The 25101-nt window shown below is 33.7% G+C and overlaps 5 protein-coding genes and 1 pseudogene across 5 annotated transcripts; 3 read left to right on the top strand and 3 right to left on the bottom strand.

The window, feature by feature from the left end:
• Positions 1 to 3233: 3233 nt before the first annotated feature.
• On the top strand, positions 3234 to 6120 carry LOC123897371 (EIN3-binding F-box protein 1). Its single transcript, XM_045947974.1, has 2 exons — positions 3234 to 3904; positions 4918 to 6120. The coding sequence occupies exons 1-2, from the start codon at positions 3538 to 3540 to the stop codon at positions 5808 to 5810; spliced, it is 1260 nt and encodes a 419-aa protein (XP_045803930.1). The 5' UTR covers positions 3234 to 3537; the 3' UTR covers positions 5811 to 6120.
• Positions 6121 to 6923: 803 nt separating this feature from the next.
• Positions 6924 to 8470, top strand: LOC123884680 (E3 ubiquitin-protein ligase CIP8-like). The gene has a single exon (XM_045933843.1). It carries the CDS (start codon positions 7206 to 7208, stop codon positions 8202 to 8204), a length of 999 nt encoding a protein of 332 aa, XP_045789799.1. The 5' UTR covers positions 6924 to 7205; the 3' UTR covers positions 8205 to 8470.
• A 4587-nt stretch (positions 8471 to 13057) lies between these two features.
• Positions 13058 to 14113, bottom strand: LOC123903308 (GEM-like protein 4). The gene is made up of 2 exons (XM_045953259.1): positions 13744 to 14113; positions 13058 to 13653 (listed from the first exon to the last, which is right to left on the bottom strand). Exons 1-2 carry the CDS (start codon positions 13877 to 13879, stop codon positions 13181 to 13183), a joined length of 609 nt encoding a protein of 202 aa, XP_045809215.1. The 5' UTR covers positions 13880 to 14113; the 3' UTR covers positions 13058 to 13180.
• Positions 14114 to 15112: 999 nt separating this feature from the next.
• LOC123903309 lies at positions 15113 to 16311 on the bottom strand (annotated as a pseudogene).
• Positions 16312 to 19173: 2862 nt separating this feature from the next.
• Positions 19174 to 20889, bottom strand: LOC123924413 (GEM-like protein 4). The gene is made up of 4 exons (XM_045977299.1): positions 20656 to 20889; positions 20484 to 20555; positions 20062 to 20336; positions 19174 to 19980 (listed from the first exon to the last, which is right to left on the bottom strand). The coding sequence occupies exons 1-4, from the start codon at positions 20783 to 20785 to the stop codon at positions 19807 to 19809; spliced, it is 651 nt and encodes a 216-aa protein (XP_045833255.1). The 5' UTR covers positions 20786 to 20889; the 3' UTR covers positions 19174 to 19806.
• Positions 20890 to 23720: 2831 nt separating this feature from the next.
• On the top strand, positions 23721 to 24628 carry LOC123894140 (GEM-like protein 4). The gene is made up of 2 exons (XM_045944043.1): positions 23721 to 23957; positions 24048 to 24628. Exons 1-2 carry the CDS (start codon positions 23822 to 23824, stop codon positions 24518 to 24520), a joined length of 609 nt encoding a protein of 202 aa, XP_045799999.1. The 5' UTR covers positions 23721 to 23821; the 3' UTR covers positions 24521 to 24628.
• The last annotated feature ends 473 nt before the right edge of the window (positions 24629 to 25101 follow it).

Genomic DNA, 25101 nt, shown 5'->3' with positions numbered 1-25101 from the left:
TTGCATTTATTTTTCTGCAAAAACAAAGAGATATGAATTAATAATAGGCATACATGCATAAGGCATGCCCAGATTAGTATAAACAGGACAAAACCGAAACTCAGGAAACAAAATAAATTATCTATATATATGCCTCTACATACCAAACAGATTTAACTTAAAAGTGATAATTAAGTTGAAAAAATAAAAATTATCAAACAATTTGCAACTTTTAAGTTTAAAATTTATATTTTCAATTTTATTCATATTTTAAGAATTTTATCAAAATTGTACATGTTTGATCACATTTTTTCTTAAAAGAAATAGAGAAGTAAAAAATACCTATATAGGAACAATAAAATTTATCTAACAAATTTTGAATAAAATCATTACTTATCTTGTACCAAAAAGATCGAATATTATTACTTATCTATAAAAAACAAAAAAAATAAAACAAACTATCTCTATATTTAAAGGATAAATTCAAGTTGCACTATATATATACAACCGTTACCACTGTTCCTCCTTCAGCATTATTCAAAAACACAACTTTATCTGTCTTCTTCATCTTAGCTATGTAAGTTTCTCAAATCAAACACTCTTCTTTATATTGTTTTGTATATATTTATAAATATAAATAAATGTTGTTTTTATCATATATATAGAAGTGAATGACTTGGAATAATTTAATAAATAGAACAAATTTCATGAGTTTAGGGTCAATAACAAAAAATATATATTTTCGTTATTTTCAGGACTTGCAGTATATTGGGTGGGGTAATGACATTATGGCCAACCGTGACTGAGCAACACCATTGGAGACACAATTTCTATTCAGCTAACATCACTACTACTTCTACAAAGTTAAATTGTCCTACTGCTAAGACTGGTCTCATGGGTGGTGGAACATTTTTGTGTCTTATTTCATTGCTTTTCTGGTTATCATCGTTAATGTTGGTAAAAAATGCAAGAGAGGATTATCTTGAAGAAATTGTGCCTCCCAATGTTTAATTTTTTACTTCAATTTCTAGACAACAAACATATTGTGTTTTATTTTTTATTGTTATTAATGAATATACATAACAAAATTTTCATCATTGTATACTTTTATGTGTTTTGGGGTATTTCTATCACTACGCCACGTTTTCATTTCTACTATCCACACTAGCGGGCCAGGCAGGCGCGTTCCGCGCCTGCCTGTGTCTAACTTATGTACCCAAAAAAAAAGATACGCCTTATGTTATGGTGAGTTTGTTAATAAAAGATTTTTGTTGCTACTAAAAAAAGCAAGGGTAATGTTGGTATTATGAAAATTCTACCCCAAAACTCATGTATTCTTTTTATATATTATATAGTATAGAATAGATATAGATGAAAAAACCAACAAAAAAAAAAGAGGAAGTTAAGGGCAATTATGGAATAATTAAAAAATCATAAAGGAAGTTAAGGGCAAAATGGACCGAAAAAATTCAGCTCAAACTCCCTTATCCCCTTTATATATTGTTATAGTATAGAATAGATATAGATGAAAAAACCATAAAAAAAAAGAGAGGAAGTTAAGGGCAATTATGGAATAATTAAAAAATCATAAAGGAAGTTAAGGGCAAAATGGACCGAAAAAAATCCAGCCCGAACTCCCTTATCCCCTTTATATATTGTTATATATATTATATAGTATAGAATAGATATAGATGAAAAAACCATAAAAAAAAAAAGAGGAAGTTAAGGGCAATTATGGAATAATTAAAAAACCATAAAGGAAGTTAAGGGCAAAATGGACCAAAAAAAATCCAGCCCAAACTCCCTTATCCCCTTTATATATTGTTATAGATATACAATTAGTCATAAATCTTATTGAGACGAAATAAGTTTTTAACTAATTTAAAACAAAAGATAAAAAATAACTTATACTTTTCTTAAATCCGGAAAATAAAAGGATTTTAGATCAAGAAAATAGGATTTTAGAGTGAAATGGTTGTCACTTTTAAAAATGGTTGTCATTATCCGGTGGGGATCAACTTATAACATTTCCAATAAGAGTATCAACGAGAGTATCATAGGTTAATGATTCGTACCTTAATTTTTTTTATCATTGAAATTTCATGAAGTGACATAGAGGGTATCAAAATTGATGATACGGTAATATTATTAATTTCAGTTAAAAAAATAAATATAAAAGGGACCACTCATTAATAATGTATGATACCAAAAATAGTATCATCATTGGAGCAAAATATGTATGAGTTGTATAAGTATTACATGATATTGTATGAACCACTTATTAGTAATGTATAAGGATTTAATTGATATGCACCGACGGTGTAAAATAATTTTACACTGTCAACCAATATCAACCATGTTTTCCGCCACATCACCCCATTTCACCCCACTTTCTTAATATGACATGGCAAAATAATGCTTGTTTATTGGACGATTGTGCAAAACTATTTTACACCGTCGGTGCATATCAATTAAACTCAATGTATAATACTCAAAGTGGTATCATAATTGAAGATGCTGTTAGATCAAGAAAATAAGATTTTAGAGTCACAATTTATGCATCACTAAATAAAGGCAAATTGACAAACTGGTTATTGTAGCTTCCATTAGTACATATTTATGCATCACTAAATAAAGGCAAACTTCTTATTGTAGCTTATATTAGTACATGAACCCATTTTAAGAAAATCAAAACAACTAAGTTGGACCCCAAACTCTGAACACAAAACCCCAAATTTCAAATCCTAAACTAGAACCCCACATTCTAAACTCCAAACCCTAAATAACAAAAACTAAATCTTAAACCCAAAATCCTAAACCTCACACTTCAAACCTTAAACCTCAAACTCAAAATCAATGCATGATATTGATGTTTGTCACATATTCATACGAATATTTTTATGATAAATGTGTATTTAGCGGAATTTCAGATATTTGCAGATATTTATAAATATCCATGTATATTACTTTAAAAATGCATTTTGTAATTTTTTTTTATAGTTAGATAGAATTTCTTGTTCATCTTCTTACAACACTAAATAATGTTAACACATAAAAATATCAATACACCGCTATCTCTCGCATTAGCAACAACATTAATAAAAGAATAAAAAAAAATTAGGATGTTAAGTTAGGATTTGTTTCACGATGACACTTTATATTTAAATAATAAGATATTTTAATAATCGTACAAAGTAAAAATTATAGTTTGGTAGTCAATGAAGATAAAGAGTTCGATCACTTGGAACAAATGCATCATTAATAAGTTATAATAACGATTAACGAATAACTGATAAGTTATAACTAATAAGTTAATTGATAAGTTAACTTATAGTGAATAAGTTAGCTTATTTGTTAAAATTAGCACACATGCGGGGTAGACAATCAATCACACGTAGTCTACTGAATCATTGATTATGTCATGTCATCATCTCTGAACCAAACCAAAACAAAACTGTGTTGTTGGTTGTGCGTGCGTGCGTGCCAGTACTAAGTACTAATTCCGATCGCAACAACTATTTACCCCCAATTCGTTGGGGGATTAGGGTTTACTGTGCAATGTCTTCCAATTCAACACAGGAAGAAGAAGAAGAAGAAGATGCCGGCGTATGCATAAACGAGGCGTTGACGGACGACGAGCTCCGTTCAATTCTGGCGAGGGTGGAGACCGAAAAAGACAAAGAAACGTTCGGTTTGGTGTGTAAGCGATGGCTTCGTTTACAGAGCACGGAAAGGAAGAAACTTGCCGCACGTGCCGGTCCTCATATGCTTCGTAAAATGGCTGATAGGTTCACACGTTTGGTTGAATTGGACCTTGCTCAGTCCATTTCTCGTTCTTTCTATCCTGGTGTTACTGATTCTGATCTTTCTGTTATTGCTAATGGCTTCACTTGCTTGAGGATCCTCAATTTGCATAATTGTAAAGGTATGTATTTTCTCAATCCTGCTGCATTTTACTACTTTCTGTTTAATGAATGCCTGTTGATTTAGATTTCAAAATTCAATTTTTATTATTTAATTATTTGTTTCGGACTTGGATTTGAAATTTGAGAATTTCACCAGCTTCTTCTAGGTAGTGGGTAACGTACAGATAGATTAGGGAGTCTCACCTTAGAAGTGAGATTTATTAGCCAAGGGATTTTCCCACTGATGGATGGATGGACTAGTATTTTGGGATGGATGATTTCTCCCTTTAGGTTTATTATGCTCATAAATAATATTGATGCATTCATTCATTCATTCATTCATTCATTCATTCATTCATTCATTGTGAGTCTAACTTCTTGGAATGGAGGGTTCTGATAAGTGGATGGTTTCTTCTGATCAATGAATTGTTGTGGAATAAAAGCTTCTGAGGACATCAAATCTTAAAAATAGTAGTGGTGCATTATTACGAGTCCACATTGGAGAGTCTCACCTAAGAAGCCAAGCTTATAAGCCAGGGGATTCTTCTCCCACCTATTGAACTACAGTAGTATTTTGGGATGAGGACTGCTATCAACACTCTCTCTAGCACTGACTCACCCTCTAATTGGGTGAAACTCATGTGGGTCGTCTAACCACTTTATGTGGAACCTATTCCCAAAGTGAGGGACCCACATTTATTTCAACCAATGAGAGTGAATGTTAGAGAGTGTGTTCCTAGCACTGCTCCTTTGGACTTGTGCTCGTATGCCCCATAACTCTCGGTTTGCATTTGTAGATGCAGAGAGAGGACTAAAGCGCGGAGTTTTGTGAAATTTATGTGGATATCATGTTGTTTAGTTGTCATGTTATCTAATATCAGTGATGAGTGACTGATGATGATTGAGGACTACCATCCATTTAACAATTTCTCTTATTAGTTATTACTGCTTTAATAGTTTGATTTGGAGAGTTCAAATTCAAATTGAGATTAACGGGGCATTTTGTTCTGCGTGTGTTAATAATAATATACAGGAATTACGGATGTTGGAATGAAAGTTATTGGTGAGGGTCTTTCCTTATTACAGTCCTTGGATGTGTCCTACTGCAGAAAGCTGACTGATAAGGGCTTATCCGCTGTTGCCAAAGGCTGTTGTGACTTGCGGATATTGCATCTTACTGGGTGCAGATTTGTTACGGATAGTATACTAGAAGCTCTGTCCAAAAACTGTCGTAATTTAGAAGAGTTGGTATTGCAAGGATGCACAAGTATCACTGACAATGGACTGATAAGCCTTGCAAGTGGTTGCCAGAGAATCAAGATTTTAGACATCAATAAATGCAGTAATGTCAGTGATGTTGGGGTTTCTAGTATTTGTAAGGCTTGTTCTTCTTCTCTCAAGACATTGAAATTGTTAGATTGCTACAAAGTTGGGGATGAAGCCATATTATCATTGGCTAAATTCTGTGATAATCTGGAGACTTTGATCATTGGTGGATGCCGGGATGTGTCTGACAGCGCAATGAAGTTGCTGGCTACTGCTTGTAGAAATAACCTTAAAAACTTGAGGATGGATTGGTGTCTGAACATTTCCGACTCTTCATTGAGCTGTATTTTAAGTCAATGCAGAAACCTTGAGGTGCTGGACATCGGTTGCTGTGGAGAGGTGACAGATACTGCTTTTCTTCTTATAAGCAACGAGGAGCCTGGTTTGAGTTTGAAGATATTGAAAGTTAGTAATTGTCCAAAGATCACAGTGGTTGGTATAGGCATTCTTCTTGGTAAATGCAGTTACCTGGAGTACTTGGACGTGAGGTCATGCCCACATATTACAAAGGCTGGCTTTGATGAGGCTGGTTTTCATTTTCCTGACTGTTGTAAGATTAATTTTAACGGTAGCATCAACGAGCCTGCTGTTCTTCTTTGATGCTGTAATTATCTTCAAGATTTATTCTATCAAAAGATCTGCAATGTGAACTTTATTGATAAGGTGTACCTTTAGAAATTTGAGGAGAATTTGTCAGTTCTAGTGATGTTAGTTTTCATGTGCACCACCATGTAATGTATCATGTATATCACTGCACCACTGACTGGTGTTGGATGTATTGTATCATAGTTTGTCGATTTGATGGGTTGTAAATTTTGTAAGCACAATTGTGTTGTATTTGGTATCATTCCTTTGTACGACAATTATCAATCACCTAAAATAGTATGATTTTAAGGAATTAGGATGTGGACATCTCTTTGATGAGGCAAAAGTCAATTTGATTTTTTTTTAACCCTCTGGCTCTCTCATGGAGTATGGAACGAGAACTCATTAATTTAGAGTTCGACCGCAAGATAAGTAAAGTTTGATTAAAAATTATTCATATCAGGAATCGAATTCGGATTCTTTCAACGACGCAATTTTTATATTTTTTTATTTTCAATATAAAACATTTTTTTTGGGTATTTTATTTTGTTTGGATATTTTATTTTATAGATAGGAGTATCAAATAGTTAATTCAAACTCCAAGAGTTTGATGTAGTGGTAAAAAAACAAGTCTTGAATTTGGAAGATCCCGCGTTCGAGTCCCCGTTAGTACTTTTGGAGGGAGGTAAATATAAATTACTTTTGTAAGTTAAGAGTCCTAAAGTCTTTCCTACCACTTGAACTTGGACACCATCCCCTTACCTTATATTTTCAACTATAAAACCAAAGTTCAATTGAAACTCAATGGTTCGAAAAACTCCCAATTTAATCGAATGTCGTGAGTTTAATTTGTCAAAATTAATCTCTTGAAAATAATTTTGTTCTCTATTGGTTGAGATTGTACTAGATTGATTGAATTTAATCTCCTTCACAACAATTAATTATTTTTGAATTAAAGTTAGGAACAAATTTCAACATAGTTTTACAAAAATCATTAAAGAACTTGTAATATAATATATATGGCAAAACAAGTAAATAGATGTTGATGTGTTCTATAATTACAACATGTAGTTTGCAAGAAAACAAAAGCACATAATATGGTGGAAAAAATCAATCAAAGATAAGTGAGGATTAGAAAAAATAGATTTTCCTAAAGTAAACAGTATTTTTCTATTTATTGATTGATTGATTTATTTTATCCTTGAAAATGAACCGTTAAATAACACCACTAAAATAATAATTTTAAATAAGAAAGATCCATTATCATTTTGTAATTCGATAATATTATTTTATCCAAAAAAAAATATTATTAATTTCAAGGACCACTACTACCAATGCTATAGCATTGTTCTATCTCACAAAACAAAACGATTCAAACGACAAATCAACCACCACTTTCTCCGCCGTATCATGTCGGAAGCACCATCTCAACCACCACCACCCGCCACCGAAACCCCTCCTCCATATTGGTGCTACCACTGCGACAAACGCGTCTCCGTCGAAACGGTCGCAAATCTCCCCGACCTAATCTGCGGCGATTGCAAAAACGGTTTCGTCGAATCCATCACTACACCTTCTCGTTCTCGTTCACCTTCCTCTTCCTCCGATGATCCCTATTTTGGTTCTCAATTTCTTCAGGTTCTTCGCCTAATCGCTCAATCGTCGCGTGAAGACGACGCGTCTCCTCCACCTCCTCCAAGTCGTTCACCGGAGAACGATTTCCTCAGGATCGAACTCGGTGGTTGGGACCACAACGACGAAGATAACGATGATGATGAATTTCATAACGACGGTGAAGGTGAAGATACCGAAGGTACCGTTGAGGAACAGGAAGATCGATCCGGAAACGAGGATCCACACGGGGACGATGAAGATATGAGACGAAGGAGACGCGATCTATTGCGTCATCGAATTAGGGATTTGGCGACCCGAACCCGAAGCATGCAGAATCGGATCTTGGATTGGGCGGAGATTCTAATGGGACTGGAAGATAATTCAATTGAGCTTCGTCTTCAGATGCCGGAATCGGACCGGTATGTCGGCAATCCGGAGGATTATGTTGATGCGGCGGAGTATGAGGCGTTGCTGCAGACTCTGGCGGAGAGTGATGGAAATGGAAGGAGAGGAGCTCCGCCGGCTTCAAAGTCAGCTGTGGAAGCATTGCCGACGGTGAAGATTGCGTCGGAGAGTGAGGTGGTTGCTTGTGCTGTATGTAAGGATATGCTCGGTGTTGGTGAATTGGTGAAGAGATTGCCTTGTGGGCATGAGTATCATGGAGATTGCATTATTCCATGGTTGAGTTGTAGAAATTCTTGTCCTGTTTGCAGGTTTGAGCTTCCAACTGATGATAAGGAGTATGAAGAAGAGAGAGCTTCGGGTTCGGGTCGTGGTGGAGCTTCCACCATTTGAGTATGTTCTCTTTTGCTGTAATCTGTGTAATCATTGTAATATATTTCATGCTTTCAATCAATCTTTTTCTTTTCTTTTCTGTACTTCTTTTTTAATTTTTGTTATTAGTGTAATTTCATCAAAGCTTGCTCAATCGATGTTGTTTATTTGAGGCTTTGACTAGTTGGCTTCTTGGCTCACAGATGCTGAGATACTTGTATATAGCATTTGGATCAATGTGATGTGATCACATTATATGGAATTTTACTTTGTTGCGTTTGTGCTCATCTTGTCTTTTGATTGCTGGATTAGCTTTCGTCGTATGTTTAGTTTGTACATAACCCCACTGGTATAGTGTCATTGATCTTTGGGGTCCAATTTTCTTTTTTCCTCGAGAAGAATGATCACGGCAGTTCCATATTGTTTGAATTTGGGGAAAGATGCTATGATAGCCTCTTGAGTTTGAATTTGTTTCTAAATTACAACTCTTAGGAGATGGAATATTGTTTAGTTTGTTCGGCAGTTAGATGCCAGTATTTTTGTACATTATTATGTGAGTGGCATAAAGAGGCCAAAAATTGCTCTTATCCTTGAAGAGAGAGGTATATGCAAAAGATTGAGGTCCAATGATTGGCACTCGAGTTTCAAGCTGAAATTCATTTGATACTGTCCAATTTGATTAAAAAAAAAGATACTGTCCAATTAAGTATGGAGTCATTAGACATGGATTGTGTGTTCTTTAAGCATTTGATTTCATAATGGCCACTGCTATAAGAAGTTAGAATTAGAATCTTGTTCATGTATAAACCTTGAGAGGAAGATAGTAATGGTGAATGAAGATAAACGGTGACAGCAGTAGGGGCAAGTAATGGTGGTGCACTCGCAGGCACTCGAAGGCTCAAGTCGGTGTGTGCATGAAAGAGGTGAGAGGTTTTGAATGAATACATAGTACCTTTGGAAGAGGTGAAAAGCATTGAGTCATTGCAATAGCAGAGTAACCGTTTGTGTTAGGTCTTGGGGTGACAGCTAAAAGCTTGCAACTGCATAACAACAGTCCTTCCGTTTGCTTTCCTTTTTTCTGTTGTTCAGTGGGAGCTCCATTTTGGCTTCGAATGAGCTTGAGGCCAACTTTAGGCTGGCTCCTGATACGACCTTTGGCTTAAGGACGTCTAAGGCCGATTCAGAACAAGCCTTCATAATTCTATATATTCTGTGGTACTCAATGCTTGAGTGGCATGGAAAGAGAAAGAACAACAAAATAAATGCTGCTGTTTGCCAAAGAAATAAATGATAAGGATTAAGGAACCGGAACCAGAACATTACCTGGTGAAATTGTGAGAACAAATTGTACCATTTTGTTTTAGAATATTAATGCGGGCTGGGTGTCAATTAAGATGAGAGAGCACAATTTGAATTTGGTATGTCAACATTTTAATGATTCTCTTTCTTTTTCTTTTTTTTGGGTACATAATGATTCTCTTTTCTAATTAGAATCCTTATGGATGAGCAGAGCTCTGATTAAACATTCGAGATAATGTTTCTGCATTTTGGAAAGGGATAGACATCTGGGACTGGTTCTACTCTGCATTTTGTTAGTACTTAGTAGTTATTTATATCTCCCAGTTGCTTCTCTCCTCTCGAGTTTGTCATATTTTGCAACCATGACACATAAGGTTCAACCTATCTCCTATTCTGTTAATCTGTTATAATGTGTAATAAGCCGAGGCTAAAAACTGATTGAGAGTTGTAGGTTGTGAGCTTTCAAAAAAGTGAAAATAATGAACGTTGCGTTTATTCTGATGATGAAGACTATACTTAGATCTGACGGTAGCAATTAGCTTCAATTGTCAGGAGTAAATTTGCAGAAATGAGATGATTTGGGAAGTGCCTGGTCTGAGATTTTATTTGTTTATTCAACTACAGTCCATGATGTTCAAGGGACAAACCATGCTTTGTAATGTAAGGAGTCCAAGATATCGTCAATCACACTGTTTCCTCCTCTCAAAACAGTGTCAATAGATTTCTCCTTCCATTTTTGTAAAACGTTTGATTCCATTGTTAAGCATTTGAACTGCACTTTGCGCTATTTGTATGATGATTAAAGATAGGTTCAAATGCGTTTGTCGTGTAAATATACTTTTAGTACCATGCTTGTTTTTCATTATTCTGAGTTCCTGTTTGTTTAGACCTTCTAATTTCGGTTCATTGCCGCCATTCTTTGTTAGTTTTTCGTTGACATAGCTAACAGAATGTTAACTCATGCGACTGATCAGTTTAATGATTTTCCTTGTACAATTGTCCGATGATTTGTGTTGCATTGCAAATCTATACATTGCATTTTTACTCTTCCCTCTCCCACCTCATCTTTTTCCCTCTCCTACATGGTTTTATTTAGCGCTTGAAAAAGCTATAGATATGCTTTTGTGAGAGTGGATGATATATTGTAATATCAATAATTATGGGGGAAAACCAGTGTCTTCAAAATATAAACACTTATATGTTGTCCATGATTTTGTCCTATCAGATAAAAACTAAAAGTAGTCTAATTTATTAATATAAATAACCACACTTCATCAAACGAAAATACCATAGTTTGCTTTGGTTTTGTGGAAAACACAGTTGAAGATAGCATGGTTGTTCCTTATAAAATACTCCATCCGTCCCAAAATAAGTGAGTCATTTTGATTATATACACTATCACATATCTTACTTTGACCCTATTTTTCTACTAATAAATAAAAACAAATATTAGCATATAAGATGTTGGATTCATCTCGATGAGTATTTTTAAAATATCATATTTTTATAATTTTTACTATTATACAATTAAAATTATTAATCGTCAAAGTTATGCATTGACATACGTGACGCAGTCAACTGACTCACTTATTATGGGACGGAGGGAGTACATTTCATAAAAGTTCCTTGTCATCTACGAATATACACTTAGAAGGCTAACAATTGATTGTTAAACTAAAAAATGCAAAGCTTATATTGATTTAGAAAGAAAATTAGAAGGGAGAATATAGGGAATAGCTTTGTCGTGATTATTCTTTAACAATTCATGCTTCTTTTTTTATACATTTGTTTAGTGTGTCATTCAGAATCAGCATGATAGTAGCTGTTAGCGTAGCTTTCTGATCTAGACAAACTTTTTCTTAAAAATTGTTTAGTGTGTCATTCATCTTTATAAGTTGGCAGGTTAGCTTTCTGATACCAGACTAACCTCAAACTTCTGTTGCAATAAAAAGAAGAAATCAAATGAAAATAAATAGACCATCTGCAATTAAATAAGAACATAAAGATAATTTATCAATTGATAAGAAAATGACTTATATCTCATTGTAAGATTCGCATTCAGTATTATTAGGTAGTGAAAATTCAGTATAGATATGTCATTAGGTTTGGTCTAGTGGTGAAGAATTTTGGTAGTATGTTAGAGGTCCTGGATTCGATTCTCAGCTCATTGTAAACCAAAAATTAAAATAAAAATTCAGCATAGATAGCAAAGCTGTTATAAAATCTGTCTATTGAAGATCCCTTTGAGTACTATTAAAAATACAAGCAGCATTAGTGAAAGCCAGTGGTTATATCATTAAAGTAAGGAAGTAGAAATGCAACTTCTTTTCTTCTTAATTACTATGCAATTACCTTGTTAGCTAAGGAACCATATTATATTTTAGGTCGGCTATGAATATCATGTGGTGGGGGCAGTAAGGTATCACAAACTTTTTAGTTTGAGGAAATTGAATGCCAAATCAAAAATCTTACATCATCCTCCATTTAGCTCACAAAAAAAATAAAAGGTTCATCTGAGTTATTTTATACATTATATGGTTAAAGATGAAATTGGGAAGCCACCTTCAAGGAGTTGTATATCTTACACCTTTCCATTCTCATCCTGCACTGTAATGTAGGTTATCTATCATCTGTCGCATGAAGCTAGCTTAATATCTAGTTGCAATCTTTCCTTTTATTTTATGGGTGGAACATATGTTCTTGATTAGTAGATTATCTATCATCTGTGGCATAACTGAAATCTTATATTATCTTTTACTCATAAATTAGATTGGATTGCCTGAATCACGAGTTTTATATACTTAGTTACAACTTACAATCACCTCATATTTGATATAAACCCCAGAGAATAATTTGAAACTTCTGATCATAAAAACAATAAAGCATGAATTGCGCAAGAAATTTTTTCGGTTAAAATACCGTGCGGCTCTGAGGACATAAGATTTCTTGGTCAAAACAAAAAAATTGTCAGGAGAAAATGCTCCTACCTCACCAAAGTTATGGAGGTATTCTTTTATGTACCAGCTGTTAGAACCAGATTACAAGTAAATAGCTGATAACTTAATACAGAAGCAACATAAATGCTAACTAAAAATTAGCACCATAACATTTTATAGTAGTTATACTTTATCTATATAATTTAACACTTAGGGCCCGTTTGGATTTGGCTTATTTTTGAGCTTATGAAAATAGCTTATGCGAATAAATAAACTTTTGGGTTAATTAATAAATTTTCACCGACAAAAGTTGTATATTTATAAACTGTTTTATCATAAACTACCTTGAAAAACTTATAATAATACATAAAAACTTATTTATTTTCATAAGCTGTTTTGTATAAGCTCAAAAATAAGTCAATCCAAACGGGCCTTTAACACAGTTAATAGAAAAGTAACAGATGAGACCACCAGAGCTTCATATCTTTTATTAAATGAATGATAGCCATTAGCTTGTGTTTTCTGATATTATATGTCCTTGCAGTTTTTAACAGAAAATTTGCCCATGTTTAATTATGTGTAGATTGAGTTTTAAACTTCATGGAACAACTTTGTCTGTTAAGATCATATAACCAAAAGTTTAAGAAACAACTAGCTTTTTATATTTAACAAAATGATGTAAAATATTTGTACACTTTTGGAACATCTGCAACATCAAAGAATAATTGACAAAGTAGAGGAAGAACAATTTCACTTATATTTCTACAAATTTTCCCTCTGAGCTAGAGAGATAGCATGCTGAAGATATCTTAAAGCTTTCTTGTAATTAAAGAAACCCATGAACCAGAAGTCAAAACCATCTACAGTGACCATTTCTATGTACTTTTCTGAAGGTTTCTTCACATTTTGAGTTTGGTTAACATGCTGAATCTTTTCATGTGGAATAGAGACCTTATAGTGGAATCTACTCAATTCTCCTTTTGGGGAAGAAATTTTGATAGATCTCTCACTGTAGAAAGCAACTTTGTGAGTGGAAATGAAGAGGAGGCCAGCTATAGGACCTGATGTGGTGTATAAGTAACATTGTGATGCTTTCAAAAGCTTCTCCCCATCTTTAACACTAAAAAGTTGCATGAAAACTTTTTCTACTCCACCAACCTGAAGAATTCTTGCTCCCAACCTTAATTTCCCTTTTACTGTATTTGTTATCTTAGTCATAACCGAATTTAGTTTACCTGCAAATATAAAAATGACCATGATCAATAAAATTAAATATGAAAGAAGTATTCATTAAACACATTTTTCTAATGCAGCCGTGTTAATACCTTGCTTTGATTTTGTGATGGATTTTCTGTATATGCCAGAAGAATCAGGTAAGAATCTCTTTGACGACTTCCCATTTGGATAAGTTGAGGAGATAGAAATTCCATTAAGTAGCTCATGAAGAAATGATGTCTTCATATTTCTGTTTGTTATCTTGTTCTTGCCTTTGAAGATTTTGTTGTGCAAGGACTATAGCTTGTGAAAGGTTAATTAGCTTGTGATAAGTATTGAAGAGCTCTTGTAATTTTGGTTGATGAATCCTTGAATTCTAAAGGGGCATATATATACTTAAAAGGAAACAAGGTGATTGTTGACCTTTTTTGCAGGATGAGTCAGCTAGGGATCATCAATGAAGACTAAAGGGAAAAAAAAGCTATTCAAAAGTTGAAGATTGCATGTTTAGTTGTCTATAGAAAAAAAGTTTTTAATTATAAACAGCTGATTAGTTTAGGGAATGGGGGGAAACAAATAATAATAATACTAGGTTGGTTTGATTGGACAATGCCACGTGCTTATGACAAAACATAGTTTGGTTGGTTCTTTATTTTATTTATATTTACTAATGCTAATAAAAGGAAGTCATTAGAGCTTTCTGAGCTGGAATTAATCCTTTCTGATGCTATACATCTCTAACTTTTTCTTGTATTAAGTAAAGTATAGAGGGAAAAAAAGTTCATTTGCTTACATAAACCATAATTAAAAACTAAATGAATGAATAAATATGCAACACATTAAGGATTTTTTTCTTTGGTGGAAAAGGGAATGCCAAATCACTCCCACATCATCCCCATGCCCCCACATGGAAAATATAACTTTTAGTACATAATAAGCTATTGAAGATGCTTATGAAAGAGTAACTTTTTTCCAGCAATTGGACAGTAATGCTTATAAAAGAATTGCACTAGCTTATCTTGTTATGTGAGGATGGCCATCAATTCATCAAAGCTATTTATTTGAGGTAGCTGCCACTCTTAACTTTGTGATGTCACCCTTCTTTCTTTAACTTTGTGATAAGGTAACAAAAAGTAAAGAGATATGGTGACTTTGTAATTTGTATAATTAATTATCATGTATACATTTCATAACAGTCATAGGGCACTATACATTCCCATCTGGCTGCCACTGCAATGAAAATTTCATGAGATTTTCCAACCCCTAAACTTTGATGTGTAAATGTTCCATGAGATATGGTAATTGATAGGTAAACAGGTGACTGATATGGCCACTTGCTTGTTTGGGTTTGCCATCACAATAAAAATTAGATTAATCAAGCTTATACCCTTTTATGAGTTTTATTTACTTACTAGTACATTTGTTTATCAATGCAATATGGATTACATTTTTTGTTCAAAAAAATTCCTAGCACAGAAATGTAGAAATTGTTATCGCTACATATTATAAGATTGAATCATCAAGCAAGACAATAAACAATCAATCAATCATCAAACGAGACAACCATAGGCATACGAAATCTGAAGTACATATTATCAATTAATACTATCATCTCATAATAGAGAGGACACTGACATGAATCTATAGTCTGATACATAAAATCCTCATTTTAGAGGTAAGTGTAGAGCATATTGGCATCTCTATAGAGACTTATAATATGAGCACATTTTGACTTTGGTTGACATGTTGAATCTTTTCATGTGGAATAGAGACCTTATAGTGGGCTCTAAGAAATTCTCCTTTTGGAGAAGAGATTTTGATGGATTTCTCACTGCAGAAAGCAACTTTGTGAGTGGAAATGAAGAGGAGGCCTGCTATAGGACCTGATGTGGTTGATAAGTAGCACTGTGATGCTTTCAAAAGCTTCCCTCATCTTTAACACTAAAAAGTTGCATGAACACTTTTTCTACTCCACCAACCTGAAGAATTCTTGCTCCCAACCTCAATTTCCCTTTTACCATATCTGTTATCTTTGGCCCGAGTTTCACTGCAGGTTACAACAACAGTTTCAAGCCATCAGTTACAGCTTCATTCTATTTCTCAACATGCCAAGTTAGGCATTATACATATTGTTTCATGCTTTGATACCAAGTAAAAGTGAAAATTTGAAGATAAGTCTTTGAAGATTACATACCATGCTCTCGTACGCCATGTGCAAAACCATCGGCTTTTCTTCCAAACATGTTCATCTTAGTCAGAACGGAATTTAATTTTCCTGAAAATATAAAAAAGATCATAATCAATAAATTTAAATTTGAAAGAAGTATTTGATGAAATATAAATTTAGTAATGTAGATGTGTCTTAGTGTCCTACCCTTCTTAGATTTTGTGATAGACTTTCAATATTTGCCAGAAGAATCAGGCAAGTATCTCTTTGACGACTTCCCATCCGGTTAAGTTGAGCTGATAGAAATTCCATTAAGTAGCTCATGAAGAAATGAAGTATTCATTTCAGTTTGTTATCTTGTTCTTGCCTTTGAGGATTTTGTTATGCAACTACGTACTATAGCTTGTGAAAAATATTGAAGAGTTCTTCTAATTTTGGTTGATGAATCCTTGTATTCTAAATGTGTGTATATATATGGTCCAAAGGAATCAGCTAGGATGAGTCAGCTAGGAATCATGATGAAGACTAGAGTAGAGTAGAGTAGACAGCACATAGTTGCATAAGTAAAAGATCAGAAACTCCTTCATCAAAGACAGAGTAGAGTAGAGTAGAGTAGACAGCACATGTGTGACTGACATGGCCACTTTCTGTTTGGGTACCATCACAATAGAAACTAGATTAGATATAATCACTTTTATGTTGCTTAATCTGGAATGACCTTAATTTGAATAAATTGGGAGGACCACAAACATTGTATGTTAAGATATGGTGCCCCCATGTTTTTGGAAAAGTGAATTACCAAATCATTGCCATGTGCATCCACATCATTCCACATTGACTATTATACTATTTTCAAATGGACCAACGTTTTTAGAGAGACCTTGCATTTTTAGTTCTACCAGACAAAGTATATATCATAAAGTGAGCTTTTTGAAAGGGCTATGGTAAGGATTAAGGTTATGCAAAGTGAAATATGTGTTTGGTAGAAACTAAGAATGGATTAGAAACTAAAATCTGGCCTAAGGCTGGATATAGACTTGTGTGTTATGACTGATCTATGTAGCACTGAAACTTGAGATCAAAGGTATTCAAAGTCAAATATACTATCATTTGTTCGACTCAAGCATGACATTGATATATGTGGTTATGTTAAAACACTTCCATTTTCTTAAATTATTATCATCAATATTGTATCTTGTTTGTATAAATACTTCGATATTGACCTTACCTCTTCACATCCACATGCCTCTCAAAATTTAGTGAAAAACGAGATTACCAAATCATTACCACATCATCTCATTCCCCCACATGTTATGCTAATTTGAAATTTCAAGAGAATGGTCAAATTTTCTACACCATTTTTTCTTTTATTTGTTGCATTTTCTCAATTAATCTTAAATCCCTATGCATATTACATATTCACACGTTAATGGTGCATGTTGGCAACAAATAGTTTACAAGTATAAGAAGTTAACATATCTTAGATATAAGTTAGTCACACATGATAAACATGGACACCATTTTACTTTTTTCCTAACTTACCAAAGAAAATTTAGAGAAGTAACCATATCAGAAAGTTAGAATGCCAGTTCATAAAGCTCTGATGATTCATCCTCACATAAGCATGTGGAGTACAAAAGTATTTTACTCTTTACTTTTTCTGGTATAATTTCCTTATACTTGGGAGATAGCATGTAAATCCACTATGAAATATTGCTTCTGTACCATCTTTTTCAAAAAGCAACCAAACAATCTATGATGTCAAAATATTATCTTGAATAAAAGTCCTTCAACTTGCCATGCCAATGTCTTTATTACATCGACAAAGATCGTGGTTGATGACCATGATGAGCACAAAGTTAATCTTCCTCCAAATCAATTTGACAGTTTTATAGTTAAGGATTTTTTAAAAAATATTTATAATCTCTGATACCTATTTGAGAGCCTCCTAAAAAATTCAGTAACTAATTTTATAATTTACTCTAAAACTAAGCAACTGTTATTGCCACCTCATTCAATTTCAATGAAAAGGGGCAGAGCTTAAAAAATAAGGACGACACTTATGTAACTAGTATTGGAGTCTGGAGATGTTTTAATTAATTGAATTCATTATGCAGTAACCTCTCCTTAAGAATGTTTTTGCTCAAAATGAGAAGATGATTTAATTAACTAGAGAACAAGACTTATCCTGAACTGAACTGCAATGCAGGTTACATGTAGCTGTGAATGAGACTAGCTTTTTTAAAAAAATGTAAAATATTTGTACACTTTTGGAACATCTGCAACATCAAAGAATAATTGACGAAGCAAAGAGGATGAACAATTCACTTCTATTTCTACCACTTTTCTATCTGATTCTGAGCTAGAGAGATAGCATGCTGAAGATATCTTAAAGCTTTCTTGTAATTCAAGAAACCTATAAATCAGAAGTCAAAACCATCCACAGTGACTATTTCTATGTACTTTTCTGAAGGTTACTTCACATTTTGAGTTTGGTTAACATGCTCCTTGGTGGTATGTTGGTACTTCTGAACATAGATATAAAGCTTGCATAAACTTGGCACATGGTTGTTGGACTTAATTGATTTATATATGTTGATGCCTTTACCGTGACAATTTTCTAAATCCTTAAAAAAATGTCACCCTTTTGAAAATGGGAAGTAGCAAAGCAACTAATGGTTGGGTTTGATTGGACAGTGTCACATGATGAGGGTGTGATTAAAGGTTTCTGAGCTGGAATTAAACCTTTCTGATGCTATACCTCTCTAAGTTTTACTTGTATTAGATAAAGCAAAGGGAAAAAAAGTTCATTTACTTACATAATAACAATCTAAATGAATAGTTATGCAGTAGATTCAAATAAAATAACCATAAATGTGCTTTAGTAAAGCAGCTGATAGTGTGCAATGGAATTAAGGGCCAAATCACTTCCACATCATCTCCATGCTCTCACTTGGCATGTGAAAAGCTCATGCTATATAGTAACTTTCTGTTTTCTAACTTTCAAAGGAAGAATGCTACTACTCCCTCTAGTTTCTTTCAAATATATTCAAAGAATCTGAAAATTTTGTTTCTTTGCTTATATTTGAAACTAGAGCGTATTTTATTATTAAGCACAACAAAATTGACTTTAGCTTAAAGAAATTGATGTTGTGCGCTTGAACTTGGAAGGAAACGTTTAAACTTATAACAATCAAAATTTCCTTGTTTGTTGTATTCCTTGATTCATCACATTTGTTATGTGTCTAAGGCGTGAACGCATAAAAGAAAACAAAGACAAAGTTGTATCATGAATGAATCAAATGGCTCCACCAAATCAACCACAAGAAAATTTTATGAGTTATGACAGTTAAATCCAGATAGGTCAGAAAGCAGGATCACATTAACCAATTTAAGTCTTGCTAGTTAAAATAATTTATAAATAAATTTTCTTAAAGATTTGACTGGTCTGAGTACAAATAATTTGAAAGTAGTTGAGCCTGAAACTAAACTTCTAACATTTTTCTTAGTTCTTTCTATTTACATTTCCTTCCATCTTGTTTTCTACCATAACAATTAATAAATCTCTCTTCGTCGAACTTAACATAGGTCTCTCTGTGGATAAATGGATACCTTCTGCTAATATGGTCCCAAATACCCTATCATTAACAGTCACTGCTTCGGGTTTGTTACAAAGCACACGCCAAATGATCTCTTGCATCGACAACTTTATCAACAATATGTTGATAGATAAGTTTGCATCCGAGCTCATATGAATGAAACCATGTCCAGCTGTTATTTCAATGGTCAATCTTGAGTGAAAAGCCAAAACTTCTACGAGATGTTTTGTCCGCGAAGTCCCTCTATTCAAAGCTTATATTTAATTACATCTGTCTTTACATAGCTTGTTGTTTATCATCTCTTGTAAGTTGTATCTTAATGTTTATCATTCTGTCAACATGAAGCTTCCTTCATGCCTCGACGTACATTATATATTATGCTCTAATAGTGGACTTGTTATATTTATCTAAGCTTGAGAAATTGCCTCCTCGAGATATTTGAAAGTTTTCTGATATTTTGATACACCCATAAGCCAGAAATCAAAATCGTCCACTGTAACTATATTTATGTACTTCTGTGTTGGCTTCTCTATATTTTGACTTTGATTCACACACTTGATCTTCTTCAGTGGAATGGTAACCTGTACATAACAAATCCTTGATTAGGGAAACTGAGATATATGAAAATGTTTGTTAATGTTTTTATACAGTTTACGACTTACCTTATAGCGGATTCTACACATATGACCTTTCTGATTAAAGACTTTTATTGATCTCTCACTGCAAAAGGCAACCTTTTCAGTGGAGATGTAGAGGAGACCGGCTAGAGGACCAGATGTGGTGGACAAATAACAGTGAGAAACTCTCAACAGCGTCTCCTCCTCGCTCACACTAAAATACTGCATAAACACTTTCTCTACTCCACCCACTTGAAGAATTTGAGCCCCTAAGCTCAACTTCCTCTTTAGTGTTTGAGATATGTTTGCTCCCAGTCTCACTGAAATTTCAAAGTTATATAAATAGAATTAGATATCTTCAACTAGCAAAGGACTTAAACTGATATAGATACTGCAGACAAAAGGAATGGTATTCATAAACAGTATCATATCTCGGAAAAACATCTAAGTCTTACTGGGGTACTCACCATGTTCTTGGATTCTTTGTGAGAGACTATCGGCCTTCCTGCAGCGCATTTTCTGGATTGAATTTTCTCTACCTGAAACAATGAAGCACTTTATGTTAGTAAAACCATCAATATTATAATGAAATTAGATTAGAAGTTTGTGATTCGTCTATCAAGGAAAATAATGTCTTACTTTGATGTTTGGGTGGATATTGACATTGATGAGACGAAGAATCAAGTAAGTATCTGTTAACTGACTTTTGAAACTGATCATATATGATTGGAGTTCCAACAACTAGGTCATGAAGAAGTGAGGAATGCATGTTGAATGATTGATAAGGTTTGTGTTATATGTTGAAAGGAATAGGTTGTAGTTTGCTAAGGAAGCTATGCTTGTTTGGTTTGATCAGTCCCTTTGTATTCTAAGGAGGTAGTATTTAAAGAGATGAAAAGTAGGAAGTGAATCTTGATCCTTTTTTGGGATGACTCAACCATGATCTTGGTTGATGTAATTAAGACACACTAGTGTCATGGCAACTTCAAGGAATTTTATTTAAGATAACATTTTTGACATCATGGATTGTTTGGTTGCTTTTAGAAAAAGTTTGTAAATAAAGATATAAATCTGCTTTTTTAAAAGTTTGTTACTTTGTTTTTTTATTTTTAAAAAAATCCTTGAATGTGTTTGTTTTTATAGGCTAAGAGAAAGGTTTGTATATCTTAAGGAGGAAGATTTCATGGTTTATTGGTATTTTGTCGGCCTCGGCCAATCCTTTGGAGAACTGAACTGTTTTTGAAAATGAAACCATTAAAAGGTTAAAGGATGAAATGATTTTGTGAGGATGCATGTTAGAACTCTATGTGTTGGCATTCTAATTTCTAACTTTGTGATGCTAGATTTCTCTAAATTCTGATGCAGTAACATAGGTATATCAAAGTAAAAAAAAAGGCTAGTAAGGTAGGAAAATATGAGCCATCTCATTTATAACTTATGATTATAAGTGATTTAGAGTATCATTTGTAACTTCTTATACATGTATGTATATGTAACCCATTTGTTGCTACCTACTTTGACACGAGTTGCAGTATAGGAGTACCACCAGATAGGGGCTTCTTTCGGTACCACTTTACTTCTGATCACAAGTCTACCCTCACCACTATTTTGGAGAGTGAATTTAATTAGATTATTCCTTTTTTTTATATATTTTTTGGGTCAATTATTTAATATCATTCCTTCCAAATTTCAAATTAGTACAACAGATTGGTAATGTGGATGATGTGTGAATGACTTGGCAGTTTCCTTTTCCATGAAAAACCTTAAAAGCATGTCAAAGACTATTTTCATTGTAGCACACAATGTCAATTGCTGGCCTGAGACCATTTTCAATTTTCTAACATAGATTAAATTCCATGTTCCATAACCATATCTTCTTTTTATCATTAATTTCTTATCCCTTACCATCTCATAGTCATGTCAGCAAGCTCACTTTATATACTTTGACCAATCAAACAACTCTGATGGCTATGTTACTTCCATTGCACACACTAATTTGTTAATGGTGGTAGAAACTAGAAATACAAGGCTCATGTTTGTTGAGTTTTTGTATGTTGGCTACATTTTGCAAAAACATATCTGAAGCCAAGTGTTGAGACAAATGTGCTGAACCCAAGTGTTGTGACAAATGTTGGTACACTTTGGAACAACACCTGTCTCTGTACCTGCGCGCGCCAGCTAGCTGTTATTATTTTCTACTCAATCTTTTGAAAATCTGTTTGAAGAATTGTTTCAAGGTTTCTTACAGAGGAAGGCGCACGTGTTTAATGTGTTTCAGGAGGCAGCTAAACCCTAGTTTTATTTTCCAAAGGAATTATATTTTTGGAAAATATATTTTTGCGCTTCAAAAATATAACTATTGTTTTCAAAAATATATCACTGCTGCCGCAATTCTAGAAGCCCTAATTTTGTCTTGAAGCCCAAGTCGTTCTACTACTATAAATACGAAGGCAAGCATATGGTTGAAGCATCTAAAATCGTGTCTTACAAAGCGTGTGTTCTTAGGGATTTTAGAGTGTTAATTGTGAGCCTTTCTTGTGTCTTATTGATGCAAGCTTAGGACCTGAGTGTTATTGAGTTGTATGTGTGAACTTCTCCTAAGCTTTGAAGTACGGAGATTGTTCTATTGTGTTGTGTGGTTTACTCGCAAGCTTTTAAGCAAGAGTGAATCCTAGTTTCTTAGGAGTGTGTCTCCACCTGTTGTAATCGTTGAGTTTTATAACAACGTTGTCTGTGTTGTTAAGGTGAGAATTGGGACGGGGTCTCATATCTAGGAGTTCCTAGGTAGAAGTGTCATTGGGTAGTGATTAAGTGAGAAGTTGTAAACGGGTGAGTTTAGCTTCGAAGTAATACTGCTGATAGTGGACTTCATTCCTGGATTGGTATCCCCCAGAGTAGGCTTTAGGCTGAACTGGGTTAACAACTCTTGTGTGTTATTTACTTTACTGTTTTTATTGTTTTATGTTAAGTACTCTGTTTTATAGACAAGTGTTGGCGCACCGGTCACAACATCTGTCTTTAACAGACAAGTGTTGATACACCTTGATCAACACATTATGTGCCAGGAATTTCAATGTTGATGCAGTCCATTTAGAATGATGTGGTGATTCCCTTTTTCAGAAACATGTGCACCATCAAGTTTTAGTCCTCTCAATGATATGATCCTGTTTGGTAAACTATAGTTCAATGCCTCAACTTAAATTTGATTCAAGGAATACGAAAATGAATAACATCAAATTTACCAATAATAAAACAGTATATTCATTCTTCCTTTGAAAGTTACAAAAAGTAGCATGAGCTTTTCACATGCATGCCACGTGGTGCATGGTGATGATGTGGGAGTGATTTGGCTGGCTATTCCTTTTTCCACAAAACAAACATTCAAGTATGTCTACCACATGATCTCAAATTTTGATTGTTTCCTTTTTCATTTACCAATTTTCTGTTCCATATAGCACTAGCACTGTCTTCTTTTTCTTTTGATTTAGCCCTTAACTATTGCACACTGTCAGCTACTTTACTTTATTATATAATCTACAAGTCCACTAAAATAAATCATAACTAACTATTCATTTAGCTTTTAATTCTGGTTGGTGTAAGCAAATTAACTTTTTCTCCCTTTGCTTTATCTAATACTCATCATGCAAAAAGTCAAACAGTCACCTTGTTTCCTTTGAAGCATATATATGACCCTTTAAAATACAAGAATTCATCATCCAAAATTATAAGAGCTAGCTCTTCAATAACAAGCTATTCCTTGCACAACAAAATCCTCAAAGGCAAGAACAAGATAACAAACTGAAATATGAAGACCTCATTTCTTCATGAGCTACTTAATGGAATTTTTGTCTCCTCAACTTATCCAAATGGGAAGTCGTCGAAGAGATTCTTACCTGATTCTTCTGGCATATACAGAAAATCCATCACAAAATCAAATCAGGGTATGAACAAACCTACATTTATAAAATGTGTTTAATGAATACTTCTTTCATATTCCATTTTATTGATCATGGTCATTTTTATATTTGCAGGTAAATTAAATTCGGTTATGACTAAGATAACAAATACAGTAAAAGGGAAATTAAGGTTGGGAGCAAGAATTCTTCAGGTTGGTGGAGTAGAGAAAGTGTTTATGCAAATTTTTAGTGTTAAAGATGGAGAGAAGCTTTTGAAAGCATCACAATGTTACTTATCAACCACATCAGGTCCTATAGCTGGTCTCCTCTTCATTTCTACTCACAAAGTTGCTTTCTACAGTGAGAGATCCATCAAAATTTCTTCCCCAAAAGGAGAATTGATTAGAGTCCACTATAAGGTCTCTATTCCACATGAAAAGATTCAGCATGTCAACCAAAGTGAAAATGTGAAGAAACCTTCAGAAAAGTACATAGAAATAGTCACTGTGGATGGTTTCGACTTCTGGTTTATGGGTTTCTTTAATTACAAGAAAGCTTTAAGATATCTTCAGCATGCTATCTCTCTATCTCGGAGGGAAAATTTGTAGAAATATAAGTGAAATTGTTCTTCCTCTCTGCTTTGTCAATTATTCTTTGAAGTTGCAGAGGTTCCAAAAGTGTATAAATATGTTAATTAAATTGGTTCCATTATCCAATAGGCAAAGTTCTTCCCTAAAGTGTGAAAGTTCAAACTTGACGAAATTTAACACAGGGCGCATATTTTTGTTTAAAAAAAATCTGAAATGATATTCGATATATCATATGACAGAAACAGTATATCGATTATAATTCATTTAACGAAACATATCTTCATACATTACTTGTTTTGCTATCTGCTTCGTAAGCTGTATTGACCTGTCCGGATTTGTGTATTCCCTCTTTTCAGAAGATTATAGGCCAGTTTATCTGAGTTTCTTGATAACTTTGTAGATATTGAATTTCACAGCTGTCAAATTAACAATATACTATATCTTTTAAATATTGTATTAAGTAGATCAAATCAATAAAAAATTATATTTAATTCATAGTTTGTCGCGTATGTTCAAAGCTAGATTTGTGAAATTTAATATGTACAAAGAAAATTCAAGCTTAAAAAATTAATATTTAATTCGTCTTTGTTAGAAAAAAT

This window comes from Trifolium pratense, linkage group LG1 (genome assembly GCF_020283565.1).
Source record: "Trifolium pratense cultivar HEN17-A07 linkage group LG1, ARS_RC_1.1, whole genome shotgun sequence".
In the NCBI taxonomy this organism is placed as follows: domain Eukaryota; kingdom Viridiplantae; phylum Streptophyta; class Magnoliopsida; order Fabales; family Fabaceae; genus Trifolium; species Trifolium pratense.
This window is presented reverse-complemented; position numbering and strand designations above follow the sequence as displayed.